Source organism: Cheilinus undulatus, linkage group 4, assembly GCF_018320785.1.
Source record: "Cheilinus undulatus linkage group 4, ASM1832078v1, whole genome shotgun sequence".
Lineage (NCBI taxonomy): Eukaryota > Metazoa > Chordata > Actinopteri > Labriformes > Labridae > Cheilinus > Cheilinus undulatus.
In genome coordinates, this window is record NC_054868.1 from 44690805 (window position 1) to 44710710 (window position 19906).

At 39.2% G+C, this 19906-nt stretch overlaps 1 protein-coding gene across 2 annotated transcripts in view; it reads left to right on the top strand.

Annotated features, from left to right (window-relative positions):
* sdk1a (sidekick cell adhesion molecule 1a) overlaps nt 1–19906 on the top strand; it is a 399871-nt gene that overhangs the window by 198795 nt on the left and 181170 nt on the right. For both annotated transcript variants that reach the window (XM_041785552.1, XM_041785551.1), the window contains one exon: nt 268–401. In XM_041785552.1, coding sequence (XP_041641486.1) covers nt 268–401 — 134 coding nt within the window. The remainder of the gene's footprint in view (nt 1–267; nt 402–19906) is intronic.

Sequence of the window (19906 nt, forward strand, 5' to 3'; positions counted from 1 at the left end):
AAGAGACACAAAATGAACCACATATCAATCTGAGACAGGAGGAGAGATTTATTTAAGCCACTCGGAATCCTCTTTTCCTTCTGATGATTGTTTTCAGTGTTTTCTTCTCCTCCAGAAAAACTGAATTCTAAATGATCCATGTACCAAACCCTCTCTTCTTGTTGGAGTCTTAGTTTTAGGAGTGGCTGGGATGGAGCAACATCTTTAACTTTACTTATTGTGTTTGCTAATCCCTTGTTGTGTGCTTGTCTAATTTATTCCCTGCAGAACAATCACCTTGGACAATCAGCTGGTCGTCCTGGCAACCACTGCAGCAGACGCAGGACGTTACCATGTAGAGGCGGTGAATGAAATGACAGGAGAGAATGTGACGAGCCCCGCCATCTACCTGAGCATCTCAGGTAATAAAAACAAATCTCTTGATTCCAAAAAGATGTGAGATGAGTCAGACACAGTTTAGTCTTCTTCTAATTATCCATGCGAAATATTTTAATCCCCCAAACGAGCAGAGTTTTTATTCCTTAATCACACATGACTGGCAGTAGATTAGAAGACTTTCAGGCTCATCATTTGATTCTATTTCACATTTTAAAGCTTTGAGGGCGGTCGATTGAGCCCTCTGTGTTTAATGAATGTGGTTTACTAAAATGAAAGTAAAAACTCAAGATTTAATTGAAGTTTGCCCTTTTTTCATGAGCTGAGGAGGCAGAAGGCGATGTGATTGGCAGCCTAATTACTGTTGACAGCCCGTAGATAAAACCTGAAAATGATGATAAGCAGCAGAGGATATGAAATGCGGATTAAATATGTGTCTGACACACCACAGAAACAGATGTAGCTGTCTAAATGTTTCACTCATTATTATTTGTAAGCTGCTTGATCTGAATACTGGAGATCCTGACTCAGATCCATTAAGCTGAGAGGCGTGAATTATTGATATCACATGAATGAAAGTTTAACAAGTGAAATTGACGTGACACAGCTTCATTGTTCTATCAGAGATGACTCATTACACAGATGGATGTTGAGTTATATGATAACAGCAGGCTTGCCACTTGTTTATTTCAAGTCTGGTGGTCTCCCTGGGTCGAAGTTGACCTTCCATAGTGCAACAGGATATTTTTTTGACCTGCAGTCAGAGCAGGGGGGCTCATATAGAAACACAGACATAATCAATGGAGGTCAACATGAATACATTTAAGGAAAGCAGCAGGTCTGAGTTTAGTCCTGTCAGACTTATTTTGTAAGTAATGTTCAGCACTTACCAGCCGGCATCCCTGCTGCCCCTGTAATGTGCCTCATGCACAGTTAATGCTAGGCTGCCTGCCCCTCTAATAATACCCTGAATGCAGTCTATCATAAGAGTGGGTTGTTCTGCTTTTTTGTCGAAAACTTTTATGTTATGTATTTCTTTGCTGGCCAGTACTAGCCTGGAGAAAAGAGTGTTTTATTGAAACCTTTGTCATGCATACACTCACAGATTATCTACAAATTACATGTCAATTGACATTTATCACTGAAACAAGCAGGAGGTACGCTGATGTCCAAGGGGTACGTTGATGTCTGTGAAAGGCAAGGATAGACTGAGCTTTTAAAGACCCTGGAAAGTGAAATCCAAAGTTTTTGTGTTAATACACTAGATATGTTGGAAAATGGTTGCTGTGAGCATGTTGCTAAACATGTGAAAGCACTGAGATCTAGATGTGACTGAATTCTGGATTTAGACCGTTAGAACGTTTTTCACCTCTTTCCTGGCTGGCGGGGCCAATATGTGGGTTCGTGATGTCACGAGCCCACGGTGGGGAATGACCCTGCCCCCTAACACTACAATATAAAATCACTGAGCAGTTAATCTCATTACAGTCTGTTGTTAGCTGATGTCACTGCCTTTATTGAAACTTAATAGTCATTTAAGTGCTGTTTTTCTGTTCATTGTGAGGTAAATTTACTAAATCTATCAGCCACAGTGGCCCATGGATCATTTAAAGTATCATAACAGATTTAATCCAGAAAACGGACTTTGTCGCTTCTTCTAAGGTCAACAAAAGGTCAAGAGGCAGAGGAGATTTTACTGGCTCATTTTTCATGGTTTTGAAGCTTAATTTTCTTAACTTAGAGATATTTTATTTGACTGAAATTTGACCTGGGTGTTCACAACACAGTGACCTGTCTTAGAACAAACCTAAGTACAGATTTATTTTCACTTTACAGGGTATTTAACCTTTGATTCATAACCCTTGTAGTTAAACGTTCTGGTGACCAGTACAATTTGAAGACTTTTTAAACTGGTGCAGCTCAGCTTTGACATTCCAGGGGTGGCCTGGAGTATGTATGCACAGATACAAGAATAGATAACAGATTTCACTTAACATATCAGATGAAACGACCAACTCTAAAGTATCCTGCAAATGTTCTATTCCTGTATATAAGTATAGAAATGTATAGATTTGTACAGCACTGTGCAAAAGTCTTTGGTCACCATTATTTTTGAGCACAGGTACAGGTGTTTTCATGCCATTCCCCTGGATAGAGAAATCAAGTTTCTGTTACAACCTCTATTAGCAGACTTGAGGTTCTACAAATTTGGGTGCCCATGGTATCTTTTTGCTAACATGCTGTATGTGTTGTAACAGTGTTTTATAGCATGAATCCCATTCTTATTTATTTTGAATATCTGATTTGCAACTCGTGTTGAACATCTGATGGGGTACAATTAAAGGAAGCTGCATTTAATCATCGCATCTACCCTTCAGCAGAGGTCTGTTTGACAGCTCCTTACATGGGCTTTGACTCAAAACATTTAGCATTGGTGAAATACATGGTCCTTTTATATTTTTGAAGTAAAATTTCACAGAAAGTATGAAACTTTGTAAGTTTGTGCCTCTGTCAGAGCCTTTTCACTTACATATTCATCTCTTTACTGATGTATCCTACTCTCCATCTTGTTTCTCCTTGGAGGACAAAAGATAGACTCTACTGTCTAACAGTCCTTCAGCTGCAGTGTTCACTGTGGTGAAATGAGAAGAGGAGGAGGAGTAGGGAGGGAGCGCTCTGTCCCTTGTGGCTGTATAGACTTTTAATTAGATTCTCTTTACAGGGCTGTATCCTTTGGCATCCTTTGTCGCAAATGCTCTCACACACACAATGGCATAAATATACACACAGCACCTTGTTACTGCTGTCAGAGTAGAGGGCTCCCTTGGGTGTTTTCTAGGGATTGTAAGGGAATAGTTAGGTTTCACTGATCAGTCTTTGGCCATAAATGTGTCTGTGCACATGTATGAGTGCTGGTCTCTCTTTATGGGTGTAAATTTTCTACAGTAAACATTTCTTGGGTAAATATCTTTTGCTATAAAGGGAACACATATAATTCACTTATTTTTCATTTAGACTGGGGAGTAAAAGAAGAGTTAGGATTTACATGAATGGAAGCATCAAAAGAAGATCAAATGTAGAAGAAAAAAAAAAGAGAAAATGTTGATCAAAAATGAAGCCAATTTGGAATTATCTGATTGGCCAATTTTTATTTAAAATTTGGGGTTGAAATATTGCAAATGATGCTCGGAGACACTGATGTAATCACCTGGTTAATACTCTGGTGTCTGTGGTTGAGAGAAGCTCTGTTTGTGTGGTCTAGTTTACATATAAAAGCTGATTGAATTGCCTTCCAGCAACTTTACTGTCTGCTTTAAAACTACTCCATAAGCTTGTCGTCAGATGCTGCTTTGACTGTTGTTGGTCAGGCCTCCATTGGAAGAAGCTGTGTTAAAATCCAGCAGACTTTTTGAATCCCTTTAATTTAAATAAAATAATATAAATTGAAAACTGTGTTGAAATCACTGTTAAAATGCAAAATTCAAGCCTGTTGGCTAACTCATGTTAGGTGTTAGCATGCTAATTGACATGACATGTATTATGATGCTGTAGTATCATAATAAGAAGGACGGTGAAGTCCTTGCACTGTGATCAGCTAAACTTCATGACCAACAAATCTAGGTTTTGGTGAGAAACTAGAATTAATAAATTTGTTTTCTTAGCAGTATAAAATATTTGCTGCATTTGCATAATACTGTTGAGTTAAGACTCTTAGACTTGTTGCCTTTTTTTATTAGACTGTTTTTGTGTTATAAAGCCAATTAATCAGGCTAAATATAGGTTCTTTGCAGATGACGTTGCACAGCAGCGTAAAACATCCTGTGGAGGCAAGAAGGAATTTCTACATAAAGAAACACAACCAAAAGGCCATGTCTTAAGCTGTTTATGACTATGTCAAGTATTCAAAGTGTGAAAATGAAAGTGTTCTTAATACTCAAGCTATATTGTGTCCTTAAAGTAGTAAAATATTCAGGCAAAAAATAAAGTTTTTAAAAACTCACAGAGAAACAGCAGCAGTCAGGAATTTAGACAAAAGCCTCCATCTAAAGCCTGGACATGCTGCTTGTGTGTGGTCCGTTTCCACAAAGCGGTCCAGTTCTGTTTAGTACAGTTTTGTCATGACTAGCTCATTAAACTCTGATCTTACCCATGTTTCCTCAGCTGAAGTTCATCTCACCAACCTCCGGTCTTGCTCATTGTGACAGGAAATCCGTCTCTTTTTAGAGATCCAGATCATTTGGCTCAGCTCAGTAGAGCTGCTTTTTTGGTCTCCAAACAGCTTTTCATTTGGTGCCAGTTTGACTTTTAAATGTGGATTAAACATCAACAAAGGATGGAAGAAAGGAGACTGGTACTCAAACTGGAGCTAGCTATTGTGGCTAACATTAAAGAGACATTTTTATAGAACTGACTCATACATCTTTGATTCCCATCTTCGCTCTGTCGCCCAACCAGCAAAGTTTATTCAGTTGATGGTCCACCAACATTTAAATTTAAAAGCATGTTTGTGAAAAAATTAAGAAATCTTTATATGTTAAAGGGGTTTAGCTAGCCTCTTAGCTCTTTCGACAGATGGCGCTAGACGTATTGATCACTAACATGCAGGCCAGGAAAATCATTTAAATTGTTGTAAAAAAAAAACAACAAAAAATACTTTTTTGCAAAGTGTAGAAATTGTGCTCAAGGTATGTGGAATTGTTCTGATGATAATTGCGATCTATAGCTCTTTTTAGAGCTGTAGAGTACAAACTTACCCTGTTCCTATTCATTCCTTATTGGCTGATTGCAAGCGACCTATTATTTTTTAGACTGATAATAACTGTATTAGCTAATTCAAATAAATTCCCACATGCTATCATCACATTTTGTAATGAAGTTGTTCTTACTGTAGCATACATGTTGCTCTACTCATAGGGAGGTTTTTGTACTGTTCTGTTGAACAAAGTAAGTGTTAACTGAATAAGGATGACTTTTGTTCTCCTCCTATTAAGCTGACACCCAGAAGAGGTTGCAGTACAATATAAAGCAAAGTAGCTGACTAGCTGCTACACCAGCTGCTGCTTCAAGACATATAAAATCTATTTTTGTTTATTTAATTTAACCTTTATTCATTTTATTTAACCTTTATATAACCAGGAGTATTCTCATTGAGGTAGATACATCTCTTTTACAAAGGAGGTCTGGCCAAGACAACAGCACAGTAAGTCCCACACATATAACCCAAAAACAGAGCATAACAACAGATGTTCCATCAATGATGATCAGTGATCGGTATTTGCAACAAAAAACATCCCTAAAACCAACTTGTATTTCTTTCTGTGTAAGTCAGTCTTCTGGATGAAACTGTTAAAGGCCTCTTGGTCAACTGGTTGGCTTCAGAAATTAAAAAGAGTATATTAAATGAGTCCACTGTATACCAGGCTCTACCTTTGGTAATAAGATGACAAAGTATAAACTATCTTAAGGCTGAATTCTGATTTAACATCGTCAGTTTTGGTTCCACAAAAATATTCAAACTTATTTAGCCCCGATCCAGAGAACATTTTGCACACTGAGGATCACACTGGGCTTATTAAAGACAGAGATCAGCAGAGGTTTGGCAGGAAATTTGAAGTTAAAAAGGGAATAAATCTGAGCTAATTAGATTAAAATGATGTAATATGCAGTTCACTGGGTTAACTGACAAAAGAGAACATGCTAATAAAGTTATGGTGTGCTGCATACAATAGTATTTTTTTGTTGTTGTTGTTGCGTGCCCCATTAAAAGAGACAATAGCAGTGGTGAGTTTAAATATAACCAACATTTCTCATCGTTCTTCATCTGTTCTTTTAAATTAAAGCAAAAAAATGTTCATAACATAGCTTGTTGAAATGGAATCAGGAGAATTTGTCCATTTGCCCCTCCCTTTATTGTTGTTTCTTTTAGTTCCTGTTGTACATTTCTCAGTCCATGTTTTGTCTCTCCTCTTTTCACTTTTACATTTTGCAGGCGGTACAGGATTAGACAGCCGGTGTCAAAATTTCAGTTTCCAAAAATGTCTGTCTTTTCAAAATTAACAGAATGAATGAGGTATTTTTTTTCTGTTCTCGCCTTTCTTATTTTAATTTCTTTTGTGTGCAGAAGAGAAAGACACATGGTAAAGAGAAAGAAAGGGAAAAGTAGCTTACTTGTAAAGTAAGTCATCTTTGAAGACCTTGTTATGACCAGCGTCTTGTTAATAGGAGGTGTAATGGTGCACACCCACACAGAAACAAGCCTTAAAGAGGCATTGCACAATTGTAAGACCTGCTTGTCTCAGTCTCTTGGCTCACCCATGAAGGCTGTAAGAGGCGAGGAAACTTGTACAAAGACAGCTGAATGACCTGCCTACTTGACAGATCAATTATCTGCATGTCCCTGACCACTATCCTATAAATGTGGGCGAGAAAGTTGCAAATAAAAAGCACAAACTGTCGTCGGTGGTTGAGCTGGAACAGCCACAATTGATGGTGGCTCAGCAGCTCAGTGAGAGGTCACATACACTATAATCACAGGAAGTACAGATGGCCACCTAAATAAACAGCTTCAGGGAACGTTTTATCACTTCAGATAACTTAAGGTGTTACAGAAGATGTTCACAGTTTGTTATCACTGCAGACTGAGAGGGACAGAAGTGTAATTTTGCCTTTTTAACGAAGAAAGTGCAGGGTGAGGTGCACAAATAACAAGCAAACACTGCAAGTTGTATCAACACAGTAATTTTCAAGGGGGGAAGGTCAGATTTAATGTGCAGGCCTGGTCAATTAGTCATAGCTACACATGCTTGATTCAGTGTGTGTGAAGCATTTTAAAAAAGAGCTCTAATGGCCTCAGGGTATTTCTTTTAGTGACAGGAGATGAGGATCCCAGGAACTCCAATTAATTAAGCTCCATGCATACCTGCTATCATCTCTCCCTCACACACTCACAGAAACACACACCCTATCCATCAATCAAAGCAGCAGACAGTCTCCCCATTGCCCAGATGAGCCTGTGCATGTCTGTCTTTGTGCTTTTCTTCAGCTCACAGCAGCACAAGTCTTTGTAGATTTGTACATCAGACCATTAGAGCAGCAAAATATCCCAAAAGAGACTCTTCACCATGGGGAGGGTCTCTCTCAAAAACATTTACACTCATACATGCTAGTGCACATGTGTGGTATGCTAGAAATACTCAGCATATTTGAAAGTCACCAGTGAAGCTGCACTTTACATAGAAAATAAATTAAACAAGATTTCAACAACCAACGATAAAGTTGGGGCCATGCAGGGTAAGCAGGAGAACAGAAGGCAGGATGTAACAGGAGAAAATAAGAGGGCTGGATAGATATATGCTGGTATAATTACTGGAGCTATTCAAATTAGATCTCAGCTTTGGCTTCAATAGCTGATCAGCTGCCTTTATCTCTTCTATAGAGTCTTTAATGTCATGCTTGTTAATAATTGCTGATCTGCAAAAATAGCAGGAAATATTACAGCATACATAGAACCCATGTTTATCAGGTGCTTCTACTTAAAAAGAGAGCTCCAGCTGTTCAGTATTTTGCTGCCATAATGTTAAGGGATGTGTCTTTCTTTTAAATATTAATGCAGTGTAGGTTATATGTTGTGACTTTAAAACCCCAAATGCAATAGAGAGCATAATTTTCTCTCTTTATTTAAGAATTATTGTGGGGATTTTCTGCCTTCTATTGTAGAAACCAGACAGAGGACAGATGGGGGGTTGGAAATGACATGCAGGAAAGGAGCTACAGGCCAGATTCAAACCTGGGCTGCTCACATTCAGGAGAACAGACCTCTAACATAGGGTGCAACGAAATTCCCACCAGGTTATTGACACCCTGATCATTTCTGTCTTGTTGGCATCCTCTTTAAATTAGTAGTCTCCCAACTCAAGCTGAGATGAACATGGTTACGACCCACAGGTTGTGTCTCCTTTAGGTGCCTCAACATGTGTACAACAAAAGTGAACCGCAAGTTAACTTCCTATTGATTTCCATGGGGATCTCAATAACAGGGCTAAACGATAGTAGGGGGAAAAATAGTATTGCAATATCTATTCTTTCAGCATGTTTAATGGGATATGAAAAATACTTAGCAGACCCGTATTTAAAATAATTTCAAAAACCTTAAGATGACTCACTATAAAAATGGTAAAAAATTAGCAATAAAATGTATTAAGAAAAGCATTCTTTATATTACATATCTGATTATCAGTGTGATTACTTTGGTTTATAAGCTCAACCATTTAATCATTGTTAACATTCTCATCTGTCTAGCCTACAGATCCATTTTTATTAGCTGATAACTGAGGCTCTCTTTCACATAATCTATAATCTGATCAATAATCCACCACAGAGCTCTGTGCATTTGTTGATTTTTTTCAGTTAAATAGGAACAATGAACAAACTTCTGCCTTAGTGAGGCCGAAATTCTGTAAGATCATATCATCCTGTGTAAACTGAGAACATAAACATACTTATTATTTAACATATCTTTGTTTAAGGGTTTTATTTCAATAAAATACGTGCTGTAAGAGTATAAACAGTCATGAACCATGCAGAGGTGCGGCATTTCTGGCAGATGCCGTTCCTCCATCCAATCATGTTGCACCTTTGGTAAAAAGACTTCCGTGGAGGATACACCAGTGCTGCGAGGAGCTGCTTCCTTCCTCGCTCCTCGCCTCCCCCAGGTGCATTTAGGGAATTGGTAGATTCTTCATCATGGCGGAGGGAGAATGATTTCCTGGTCAGTCGAGGAGAGAGGAGGCGAGGACGGACAAAACTTTGTAATGAGAAGCACCCTATATACTCAGGTGAAGGGACACAATTACACACAGGTGAAACACATGAGGTTATCACAGACATGGGAGACAGATATGGATAGGAAGGGGTGATCTAAAAGGATAAGTAAACAAAATCAAACAGGAATCACAAGACAAGAAACACAAGGAAGGAATAGATAAACAAAAAATAATCAAACTGCAGAGCTTTAGATAGACTTAAGAGAGCTTCTGTGGTGTCCCATTTCAAAAATGGCAAATGAGAAACCGTAATTGGCGTTTAATGGCTTTTTAGATAATTTTGTGAACAAACTAAAACAAACGGAAGCTGGTATTCCAATAATGATGAGACTATGACAGTATACTTTTTGGTTAGCAGGCTGTTAACTTTAAGCTCAGGCTAGATATTTTACAAGTCATTTACCTCTCAAATAACTGGTCCTGATAAATAAAAACTGTGGCGTTCCCTTCATGATGCTCCACATACTGTACGTGCCTCCATAATTAGTGCACAGCAGAAATCAGTGCAAACACCTGACAACAGAGTCACTTGAAATAAGTTCTCTTCAACGCAAGAAAGTTGGGAGAAAGTTGTTTGAATATTGCAGCTTGTCTTTGAAGCTTCATAGTTCTGCTCGTTAATGAATGAGTTTAAATTTGTTTCTGCTGAGTAAAGAACATAGAAGGCAGTAGTGTACATACAGGGACAGCTGGAGGGCGCACAAATAAAGAGAATAACAGTCAGAACGCAGAGAAGACGAACTACATAAATCAAGATTGTTAGAAAGAGAGCTTGGCTCTAATGCAAAGTACAACGACCTTACAACCTTTGATAACCTTAATCACTGTATTCGGGTGATGGGGAGAGAGTGGGAGTCTGAGTTTGATTACCTCAGCCTGATGGCTGGGGAGAGTCTGTCTGAGTTTGATTATGCCTCTTTCGTAGACTCCCCTGGTGTCTGTAGTTTAACTTCACTCCTCTTCATAGGTTGATTCTTCCTCCCTCCACCTCCATCAAGCAGAGCCCGTCACCCTGCAGCCCTGAAATGACGGAGTGGTTGATGTCTGGAGCTGAAGAATACACTTATGTCGCATGTGACTCAGCTGACCTGAGGATAACCCAAACAACAAACAGACAGCCTCTCATATCTGCACACTTTACGACCCAATTTTCCCCCCAAAAAAGCACTCTGTGTAAAATTTTCAAATCTCATAAACCCATATTTATTCAAAATAAAGCACAAGCAACATATCAGATGTTGAAACTGACATTTTACCATTTCATGAAAAATATAAGCTCATTTTGAATGTGATGGCAGCAACACATCACAAAATAGTGGAGACAGGGCCAGTGTTTACCATTGTGTAGCATCCTCTCTTCTTTTAAAGATCACATATTTTACCCCTTTGAGACAAGTTTGTATTGGTCTCAGAGGTCCCCAAAACATGCCTGTGAAGTTTGTTGCTGAAAAAAACACTCCAGTATTGGATTTTTGTATGTCTGAAAAACCTCTGTTTCAGCCCTGCTCAGAATGTGCTTTTTGTGTGTCTGTGGCTTTAAATGTTAATGAGCTGTCTGGCTCCACCCCTGACTACACCCCTCTCAGGAATGGATGTGTCTTAATGTATGTGGCTCTGAATCTTCCTCTCAGCTGGCAGCTGAGGATCAGGAGAGGAGGACGGAACTGACTTCCAAGTGGGGAGGGCCAACCAAACCTGGGGGCGGTGCTAACTCCCCACATGACATCATGAGGGGAACAATCTGAGAACGGCTTGTTTTAGCACACATTTTCCGCAAGGTGGGGGGCAGGGTTCTGATTCTTAGGGGGGAATTGTGGACTGACCAGGGACACATTTTTTGCTAGAAAAGCCTGAAAAAGTATATTTTGCATAATATGTGACCTTTAACAATAATGTGTAAATGTCTGGGATGTGAGGAGACCAGTTGCTTGGGTTTTGGGGGAGAAATGTTGCCCCATTCTTGTCTGATGTGGGATTCTAGCTGCTAAGCAGTCCTAGGTCTTCTTTGCTGTTTTTCATTTTGTTTTATGAAGTGTCTTCTACTGTGGAGCTATAATGTTGTGATGGATGTAGTTTGTGGTTTAGCATTGTTATGTTGACATATGCAAGGCCTTCCCTAAAAGAGACGTTGTCTGGATGGAGCATATGTTGCTCTGAAACCTCTGTATACTTTTCAGCATTGATAGTGCCTTTCCACATGTGGAAAAGCAACTGTACAATGAACTTTTGTTTGCCTTTTTTATATAATTGTATCAATGGTTGTGTAATGTAGCTGTATTCACATCATTGTTAATCAGCTGTTGTGTTTATTGCAGGCCCCACCACATCCACCAGCACCCCTCAAACACACACTTGTGCTACAGCATTACTTTGCTTACCTACACACTTGCTGTATATTGATATGATTACCAATTAGTTAGTTAGTTGCAGTTAGTGCCTTTCCAGATGTACTGTATGAGCTGACCACACCATAGGCAACACTGCAAACCCACACCTTCAGAGATGCAGGCTTTTGAGCTGTGCATTTAAAACTAAGATAGATGGTCCTACGTCTCCATAATCTGCAGGACATAGCATCCGTGGTTCATTCATTCATTTGACCACAGATGAATCAAAACAGTTTTCCATTTTGCCACAGTTTTGATATAAGATTATAAGATTTGGCTCAGAGAAGGCAGCAGCATGTCTGGATTGTGTTCACATGGCTTCTTTTTTGCATGAACTTTTGAACTTGCATTTGTAGAAGCACACAAACTGTGCTGAAGGATAGTGATTCCTGGAAGTGTTCCTGAACCCACGCAGTGGTTTCCACTACAGAATCATGCTTGTGCTGACCAGGGGGTCAAAGATCATGAGCATTTAATACTAAACTTTAATCTTGTTCCTTGTGCAGAGATTTCTCTAGATTCTCTGAATCAAGTGGTGATATTATGTACTGAAGATGGTGGGATATTCAGAGACTTAGCAATTTTACAGTTAAGGAACATTTTCTTAAAATTGTTCCAAAATTTTTAGATGCAGTTGTTTTGATTTAGAAATCTCTGCCATTCTTTACTTCTGAGAGACTTTGCCTCTCTAAATTGCTCTTTTTATGCCCAGTAGCATTACTGACATGTTGCCCAGTTAGTTGCAAAATGCTCCTTTGGCATTCTTTTTTTCACTTGTATCACTTTCTTTTCCAGTCTTTATGTTGCCCTGTCCCTAATATTTTGAGATGTGTTGCTGCCACCACAACTAAAGATAAGCTTATATTTTACTTGAAATGGTAAGGTGTCTCATTTTCACCATCTGGTATGTTGATTATGTTTGATTGTGAATAAAAATGTGGGTTTATGAGATTTTAAAATCAGTGCATTCTGTTTTTATTTATGCCCCAACTTTTCTGGAATGGGGTTGTAGTAAGGACAGCTGATAAAAGAAAGAAAGAGGACAGGAATAATTTAAAACTGAAAAAGCTGTCTATGTAAGTGTGTGTGCTGTCTGAATACACGTGCATTGTTGTTTTTATAAATGCCTTTGTGTCCCTGTGTCATTTGTTGCTTTTTCTAATCTTCCCTCCCCTCCAGATGTTTCCTTTCCACATCGCTGACTCTTAAATGAGAGCCTGCCATGAATCCTTTTCTGCACGTGTGTTTGTGTGTTGGTGTGTGTGAGTAAACATCCCCGCTCCTGTGTGTTTTTGCTCCAGGTCCCATCCCAGTTGTTCTGCTGCGCGTCTAATTGGAGGTATTTTAGTGTCCCAGGAGAGCTTGAATTTGTCGTTGTGTTTTCGGGGTGGAACCCGAGTGGTATTTTTGTTTGTGTATGTCAGAGTATAACAGTGCAGCAGACCCCAGCACCTGCCAGCCCCCTTGTTAAAAAGCTTAAATGTATCAAAGAATCTCTAGTAGTTGTCGGTCTGTTTCCAAGGCTGCCTCATGAGCTTAAGGTGCCTTTTGCATTTTGCTGCATCATGCCTCGGTTGGCATCAAGGAGCTCCATAGAAACGTCTCTAACCAACACGGAAACATAACGATCTGTGCCACAATCTGCCTCAGAGTGCTTTGCCTGGGTACACAATCTGCTGCTTCAACTGTGAGTAAGGGAATATGTCTCCAGAGATTTTAGTCAAACAGGCGAGAGCAGAACACCGGCAAAATGAGGAGTAGTGATTCTCTCTGAGACTTTTTGTCTGGTGACCCCTTGAAAAACAGAACTAGATCCAAACTGGATGTCATAGCATTGTGCCACCCTCTTGATTAAAGGAGGGTGGCACAGGTGTATGCGCTGAACAGTGAAACAAAATATTTTCCCTCCACCCTGCCTCTTAAGTGACTGCTCTTAATTACTTACTAGCTGAATGTGTGGTCGTGTGTGGAAGCAGCTGCCAATATTTTTCATTTAACAGCGAGATAAAAAGAGCTTAAAGATTTTATTGTTACAATCATATGTGAAACTTTCTCCCTTTTAGTAGCAGGGCACAGTCTGCATAAATAGCTTTCTGTGTGAGTGCAGAAACACTTTAAAGCAAATCTCATATTGAAAATGGCAAACATTAATTTGACTTTGTGAGGAAAGGTTATGGTATTAGACTGGTGTCATTTTCAGACCTTATTCCAATTTACATGCTGAAATAAGAACAAGATAACACACAAATTAACTAACAAAAGACAAGGAGGGTCTTTTCAAATAAGAATATGGCAACTTTGTGCAAATTTTGGTGATGACTACATTACCATGCAACAGACACTGAAGCTGATTAATTTTTTTCACAAAGAGGAGAGTCACTTAATTTTCCCTCCATTTTATTCCCTTTGTGTTGAAGTTAAACATTTACAACTTTTAACTATTTTATAACTCTTTTGTAAATTTATAAGAGAAAGGAAACTCCAGGGTACTCTCTCTTAAACAACAGAATCCCTTTTACTTATGATGGCATTGTGCACTTACGTCAGCTTTTTGGTGAAAGCTTGCAGCTGAAATGAATCAGAGCTTGTTTTCAAAGATCTGCATGTTAATCCCATGAAATAAAGGCATCAAACCATATAAGAGAGCACCATCTAAGTGTTTTCCTCTATGCTTGTATCCTATTCCCAACAAACCTTATGGGCTTGTGTACATAGCACATTTTCCATCTGCAAGATGCTCCCACAACCTCAGTCAGACACTCTGACTGTTACAAATTTACAAAAGCTGACTTCTGCTTACCTCAGCAGTATCTCTAAGGTCTTTTTCAGGTCACACCTGAAAGTCCTGGCCAAGGTCCGGACCAAGATTTGAGTTTTTGTTTGGTTTGGGTTTCACTCTGTAATTACTACAAACGGACTTACAGACTATACATGTCAAATCTACAGGATATCGTCATCAGTAACATGGGTTGGATGTCTCTACGGTTCACATTGATTGGTTAGTTGGCCAGCAGGTGTCTGACATCAGCACGTTGAATATTGTGTGTAGCTTGTATGTTGAAAAATGAATGAAGTAGTAATTTCAGCATCATATTTTTGTTGATTTACTACTACAGATGGTGCAAACTCAAAAGGCAGTACTGATGGCTCAGCCTAGTTTGCCTTATTAGCACCGTTATTAGACGAGGGACAAAAACAGTTCAAGGTTGGATTTTGCAAGGCACTGAAAATGCTGAACCACATCGATTTTGTTTTGGAAATGGATTCTACCACCTAAAATGTCTGTCTATGGATGTTGTTAATCATAGGATAAGTCCCCAGAACAAAAGAAGGGAATCCACACATGCTAGAGTTACTATAAATGGAATTATACCAAAGAAATGGGGAGGAATAGGATGGTTTTTAGAGCTTTTTTTTACAGTCAAAACCCAGAGATTCAAGAATGTTTTTGAATTCTAAAAAATGATCTTAGAGCAAATGGATTGGCCAGACAACATGCTTGTCATCAGGCAGATCCATCTCTGAAAGCTTTTGTCTGAAACATTTGGTACTGGTCAAAGAATGACTGAATGACTGAACCAATCAGCATCAGTTGAGGACAACAAGCCGGTAGTGATGGGCAGGGTTTAGTTGTACTGTAAGTCTGTAAATAATGGCCATTGAGGAGATTAGTGTGGCAGTTTTGTTAGAGCTGGACAACTTTTCTCTATTAATAAAGGTGAGTTAAAGGTGAGAGTTTTATTTACCAACTGGCTCCACTGCTAGTGAACAACTATAAAGTCTACCTGTTGAGCTTGCCTTATGTAGTTTACTCCCCCTGTGGTGAATGCCTACAATGTTATGTTTGTCTCTCTGAATGGCCTGTAAGGACTGTGACAGAGCAGTCATCCAATCATCTTCCAAGGATTTTTTTTCTTTCAGTCGTCTGTGCTTCTCTAACACCATTTATGGGCTGTTGCCCATATGGCTGTGAAAAAAATCTCTTGCAGTGGATATGTTAATCAGTCTATCTGGTGTTTCTAGTTAAATAAATATGTCCCACTCTGAACGATACTCTTGGTGCCATATGAACACTCGTTAACTGTGCAGAAGAGTTTCAGTGGAAGCTACAAACTAATCTTATTTTAGTCCTGTTATTTTTAATGCTCTCAGCTTTTTTACAGCAGCTTTGCAGAAAACCAAACAGATTTATTTTTTAAAAAACTGGGTTTAAAGACAAGAAAAAAACAGCACATGGGTTTCAGAAGCTGCAGTGTGTTCAGTACTTCCCAAATAACAGCCAACTATTGCACAGCAACTCTCATTTTGTGACCATCTGTGATTGCTCTCAAGTATCTAATGGCTAGTTTGGCTGTTATAGTTGTTTCTGATCTGGAAAACAGTGGAAGTTGGGCTGTTTTATCAGTCATAGTGGGACTTAAATTTATAAGAAGCTGTCAGTCTTTCCTCAAGAGTATTATAGAGCAAGCATTCGGACTAAATGTAGCAAGCAACAATAATATTTTATACAGAAGCGTGCAGACTTTAGCCAAAAGTTAAACTCTAACACTTACAGATGTTGAGTAAACGTCCCAAAAGTCAAATAATTGTTCACATGATAAAAGGAAACTACAGTGTGGCTAGAGATGATCCTTTCAAAGATGAGGCTGTGTAGGAGGCTTATATTCAGACCATCCACAAACAAGTTAGGCAGATAATCATCCTGAAGGTCACTTAACAGGATCCCTGATGCATTTAGTTGTGTCTTAACCTTGAAGACTGAGTAATACCACTTTTTTACAGCTTTTATGAAACGTTTCAAAACTGTTATCATGTGCAGCCTTGTGCCTGCAAGGTTAAACGATATCTGACCTTGTAAAGACACATCAGTTCTACAGTTATCCTTTTTTGTACCCATATGAAGCCTCACACATGATCATACAAAAAGGAATTAGTACTCAGTGGTTTTGCATAGAGAGGCCTGGCTAATGAATTAGTGCTTTGATTTATAACTGCTTCGGCAGCTTGCGTTTGGAATTGTTATATTCAGTATTTCAGCTGCATAGGGATCAGTCATCTCTGTTGATCTCTGTCTCCTGTCTTTGCCTGTCTCTTCCATCTCTTTCTTGGTCTCTTCTCTCTGTTTTGCTCATTGTAATGAGGCTCCTCTCTGTTTCTATAATTAAAACCCCAGTGTGCAGACAGAGAGATGGAGTGACAGGAGGATGGACAGGAAACTGACTCATGGACTGTGTCAGGACGACAAGCCGGCAGTGTTTGCCTGCATGTGTATGCTCCACTTGTTCCACCTAGTTATGGATGTAATTGCGGGCGTGTTTTACATCATGATGAAACGGATTAAGACGGATGTCCGTGCATTCCACTTTGACAGAGCATTTTCCAAATGTACGCCTACTCTATGCAGACTTCAAATCCCCTTCCAATCATAAGTAAAAAAGTCAATGGACAACAAAGAACACAACAAAAGAAAAGCCAGTCAGAGGTGTCCTGAGGGAGAGACAATAAACTCAAAGTCACAGACGCTGGATTGAATGAGAGGTAGAGAATCAATGAACAAGCGGAGGCAGAGGAGCTAAAAAGGCTGGAGAACAGAGGCTCTAAAGTTTTACTCTTATAAAGGTTTCTACCAACATTGTTAACTGCAAGGTCCCACCTGTATTCAAGGCTCAGGTGTTCGCAAATCACCTTCTAAAGCAGTTTATCACAAAGACTCTTCTTACTTTTTTCTCTTTTCGAGAAAAGACCAGGTAAACCAGTACAAATACTAATGGAGTCTGATTCTAGCTGGGTTACTTATTCAAACGTACACTTCACAGCCTCAAATTTTCCCTATCAGACTGAATGGAATGGGTTCAAGGATAATGTGCCTGTTTTCAGAAGCACCATCAGTCCTGGTACCAGATACCCAACGCTCTGGTATCGAAATCGGGAAGGTAAAAGTGGTAAAGGAACATCACTAGATGGGACAAGTACAACCAAAGTCACACCCTGAAACCCTGAAATTTCTGGGTTTCCCTGGAGTCGTCAGTCGCCAGGAAACAACTGAACACACTTAAATGTGAGCACATGGTTGTAAAACTTTGCTTGTGTCTCTGATAAGTCTGTTTAAATAAACTCTTGTCAGTGATCTGAAGTGTTTGCCAGAGCGTAGGAGCACCCAACGAACAGAGAGCAAACCCACCCCTACAGAATATTCACAGTCTCACAACTTCTCTTCCAATCCACCACCAACTTTTGTACCTCTCTTCCCCTCGCTATCTCCCTGTCTGGATTATCTTCCTTTATATTCCCTCTGACTTTTTCCAGCAAGCTTTCTTGGCTTGCCTACTTGGACTGCAAGCTGAACTTCTGCTAACTTTAACTGAGCTTTGTTTAATATTTGCATTTCTTTAGCATTCATAATTTAATTTTTCAGCAGGAGATAAATAATCAAAAGAAAACTGCATACTGCTGAAAATACATGGAGATGGTTTTCAAAACCAAAGGACCTGTTCATATCCCCACTGAAACCACCCCTCCCCCAATGCCTTCGGATAGGCGCTAAGGATGTGCCCGAAGCCAGAGAATCTGTCATTCCCCAAATGTGTACAGGATTCCTGCAGATCCTTAAAAAAGCCTTGAAAATTCATAACTTGGACTTTTTAAATTTAAAGCCTTAAAAAGTTGCATTTTAACTAGGAAGTGGTCTTACATTTTTGAAGGCATTTTAACTTAGACATGTTTTTAATCCCGTCTTGGTTCTCTACCTACATTTATTTGATTTCAATCATTCTTTTTGAGAAGATCTTTTTTGTCCTATATCAATTGACATTTCATTAACAGTGCATTAAATCAGATGATACAGCTCTATCTGATGTACCAAGAAATCTCACATGACTTTCATCTTTGACCATTTTCTGCATAAAAAAATTCTATTAATTTTTCTCAGCTCAGGTCTTAAAAAGCCCTTAAAAGGCATACATCTGATTGTTATCATGTGTAGGAACTCTGGTGTAGATTATCAGGGCTTAGGACAGGGCTTGGCACTAACTTTTTTCCCAAGGAGTACATGTGCTCCTAAGTTGAAAAAATTAGGAGCACATAAAGAAATTTTGGGGCACAATGAAAATTGATCAAATAATGTGTTTTCTGTAATAAATGTGATGCAAATAGACATTTACAAGCAAAATTATTTAATGAATTTGTGTACAAAATGTACAGAAAGGTAAAATCATCAAGTTTTGAAAAAGAATTGCAGTTTAATTTTGTCTTTAATGTTACTAATTTTGTTACTTTAAATTTAGCAATTTCAGTCAGAGTCAGTCTAAGTGACTAATAGGTTTCATTTTTGCGTGTAGTGCAGCACTGTTGCACTTTGCTTTGGCTTCGTTTGCATTCACACTGTTCTTGGCCAAACGGACCAAACCATCTGAACACCTACAACCTCTGCCCATTAGGGGTGCTGTTGTCACAAACAAACAGCGACCAAGAAGAAGACGAAACGGGGAAATCCAGCTCCTTCAGCCGGTCTTTTTTCCACATAAACAATGAAAAAACACTGTCTTGGGGTTTCTGCTCTAGCATTAGGGCATTATGAGCAGCCAGCGAGACGGTGAACTGTCCAACATATCGTTAACATGAGACAATAAGCACGGACCACGACATCTTGCCATGGCTACACAGGCCCCAAGCGAGGCATCTCTCCTCCATGGATCTTTCCTTCGGCTGCTTCGGCTGATTTTTTAATGCGCACATGTGCCCCTAAATATTTTTTACAGTTCGCACACACCTATTATTAGGCGCAAATGCGAGTGAAATGCTCGCACTGTCGAGCCCTGGCTTAGGAGAATTTCATAAACTGACCAGATCAAGAATTAAAGATGCAGTGGTTGTTACATGCTGACCATACTGCTGTGTGGATCTTCCTCCTATATCTCTCTTTACCATGGGCTTTATCATGGCTTGGTTTTGGGATGCGGCCCAGCCCTGCCCACCCCACTGCCATGGCGCAAACCAGGATGATGTACCGCAGCCGTGCCTTAGTATGTTATGTATCAACTTGATTGAACCTGTAACATTGCAGAATAACTGAAAGAATATTTTCACAGATGGGGCTGCCTCTAAATGCAATATAATGATGACGCAATATTAGATCATTTAAATTCACACAGAAATGCAGATGTCATAAAATCAATCAGTCATGTACAATAATCAAATATCAATCAAAATGGCTGTGTTTTTGCTTTTTGCCATACTCAAATAGCTCTACTCTAAACATTAGTAAGTCTCTATGTATAAAGAGTAGACCTACTACCAATTAAGGCTCCATATGCTCTGTAATTG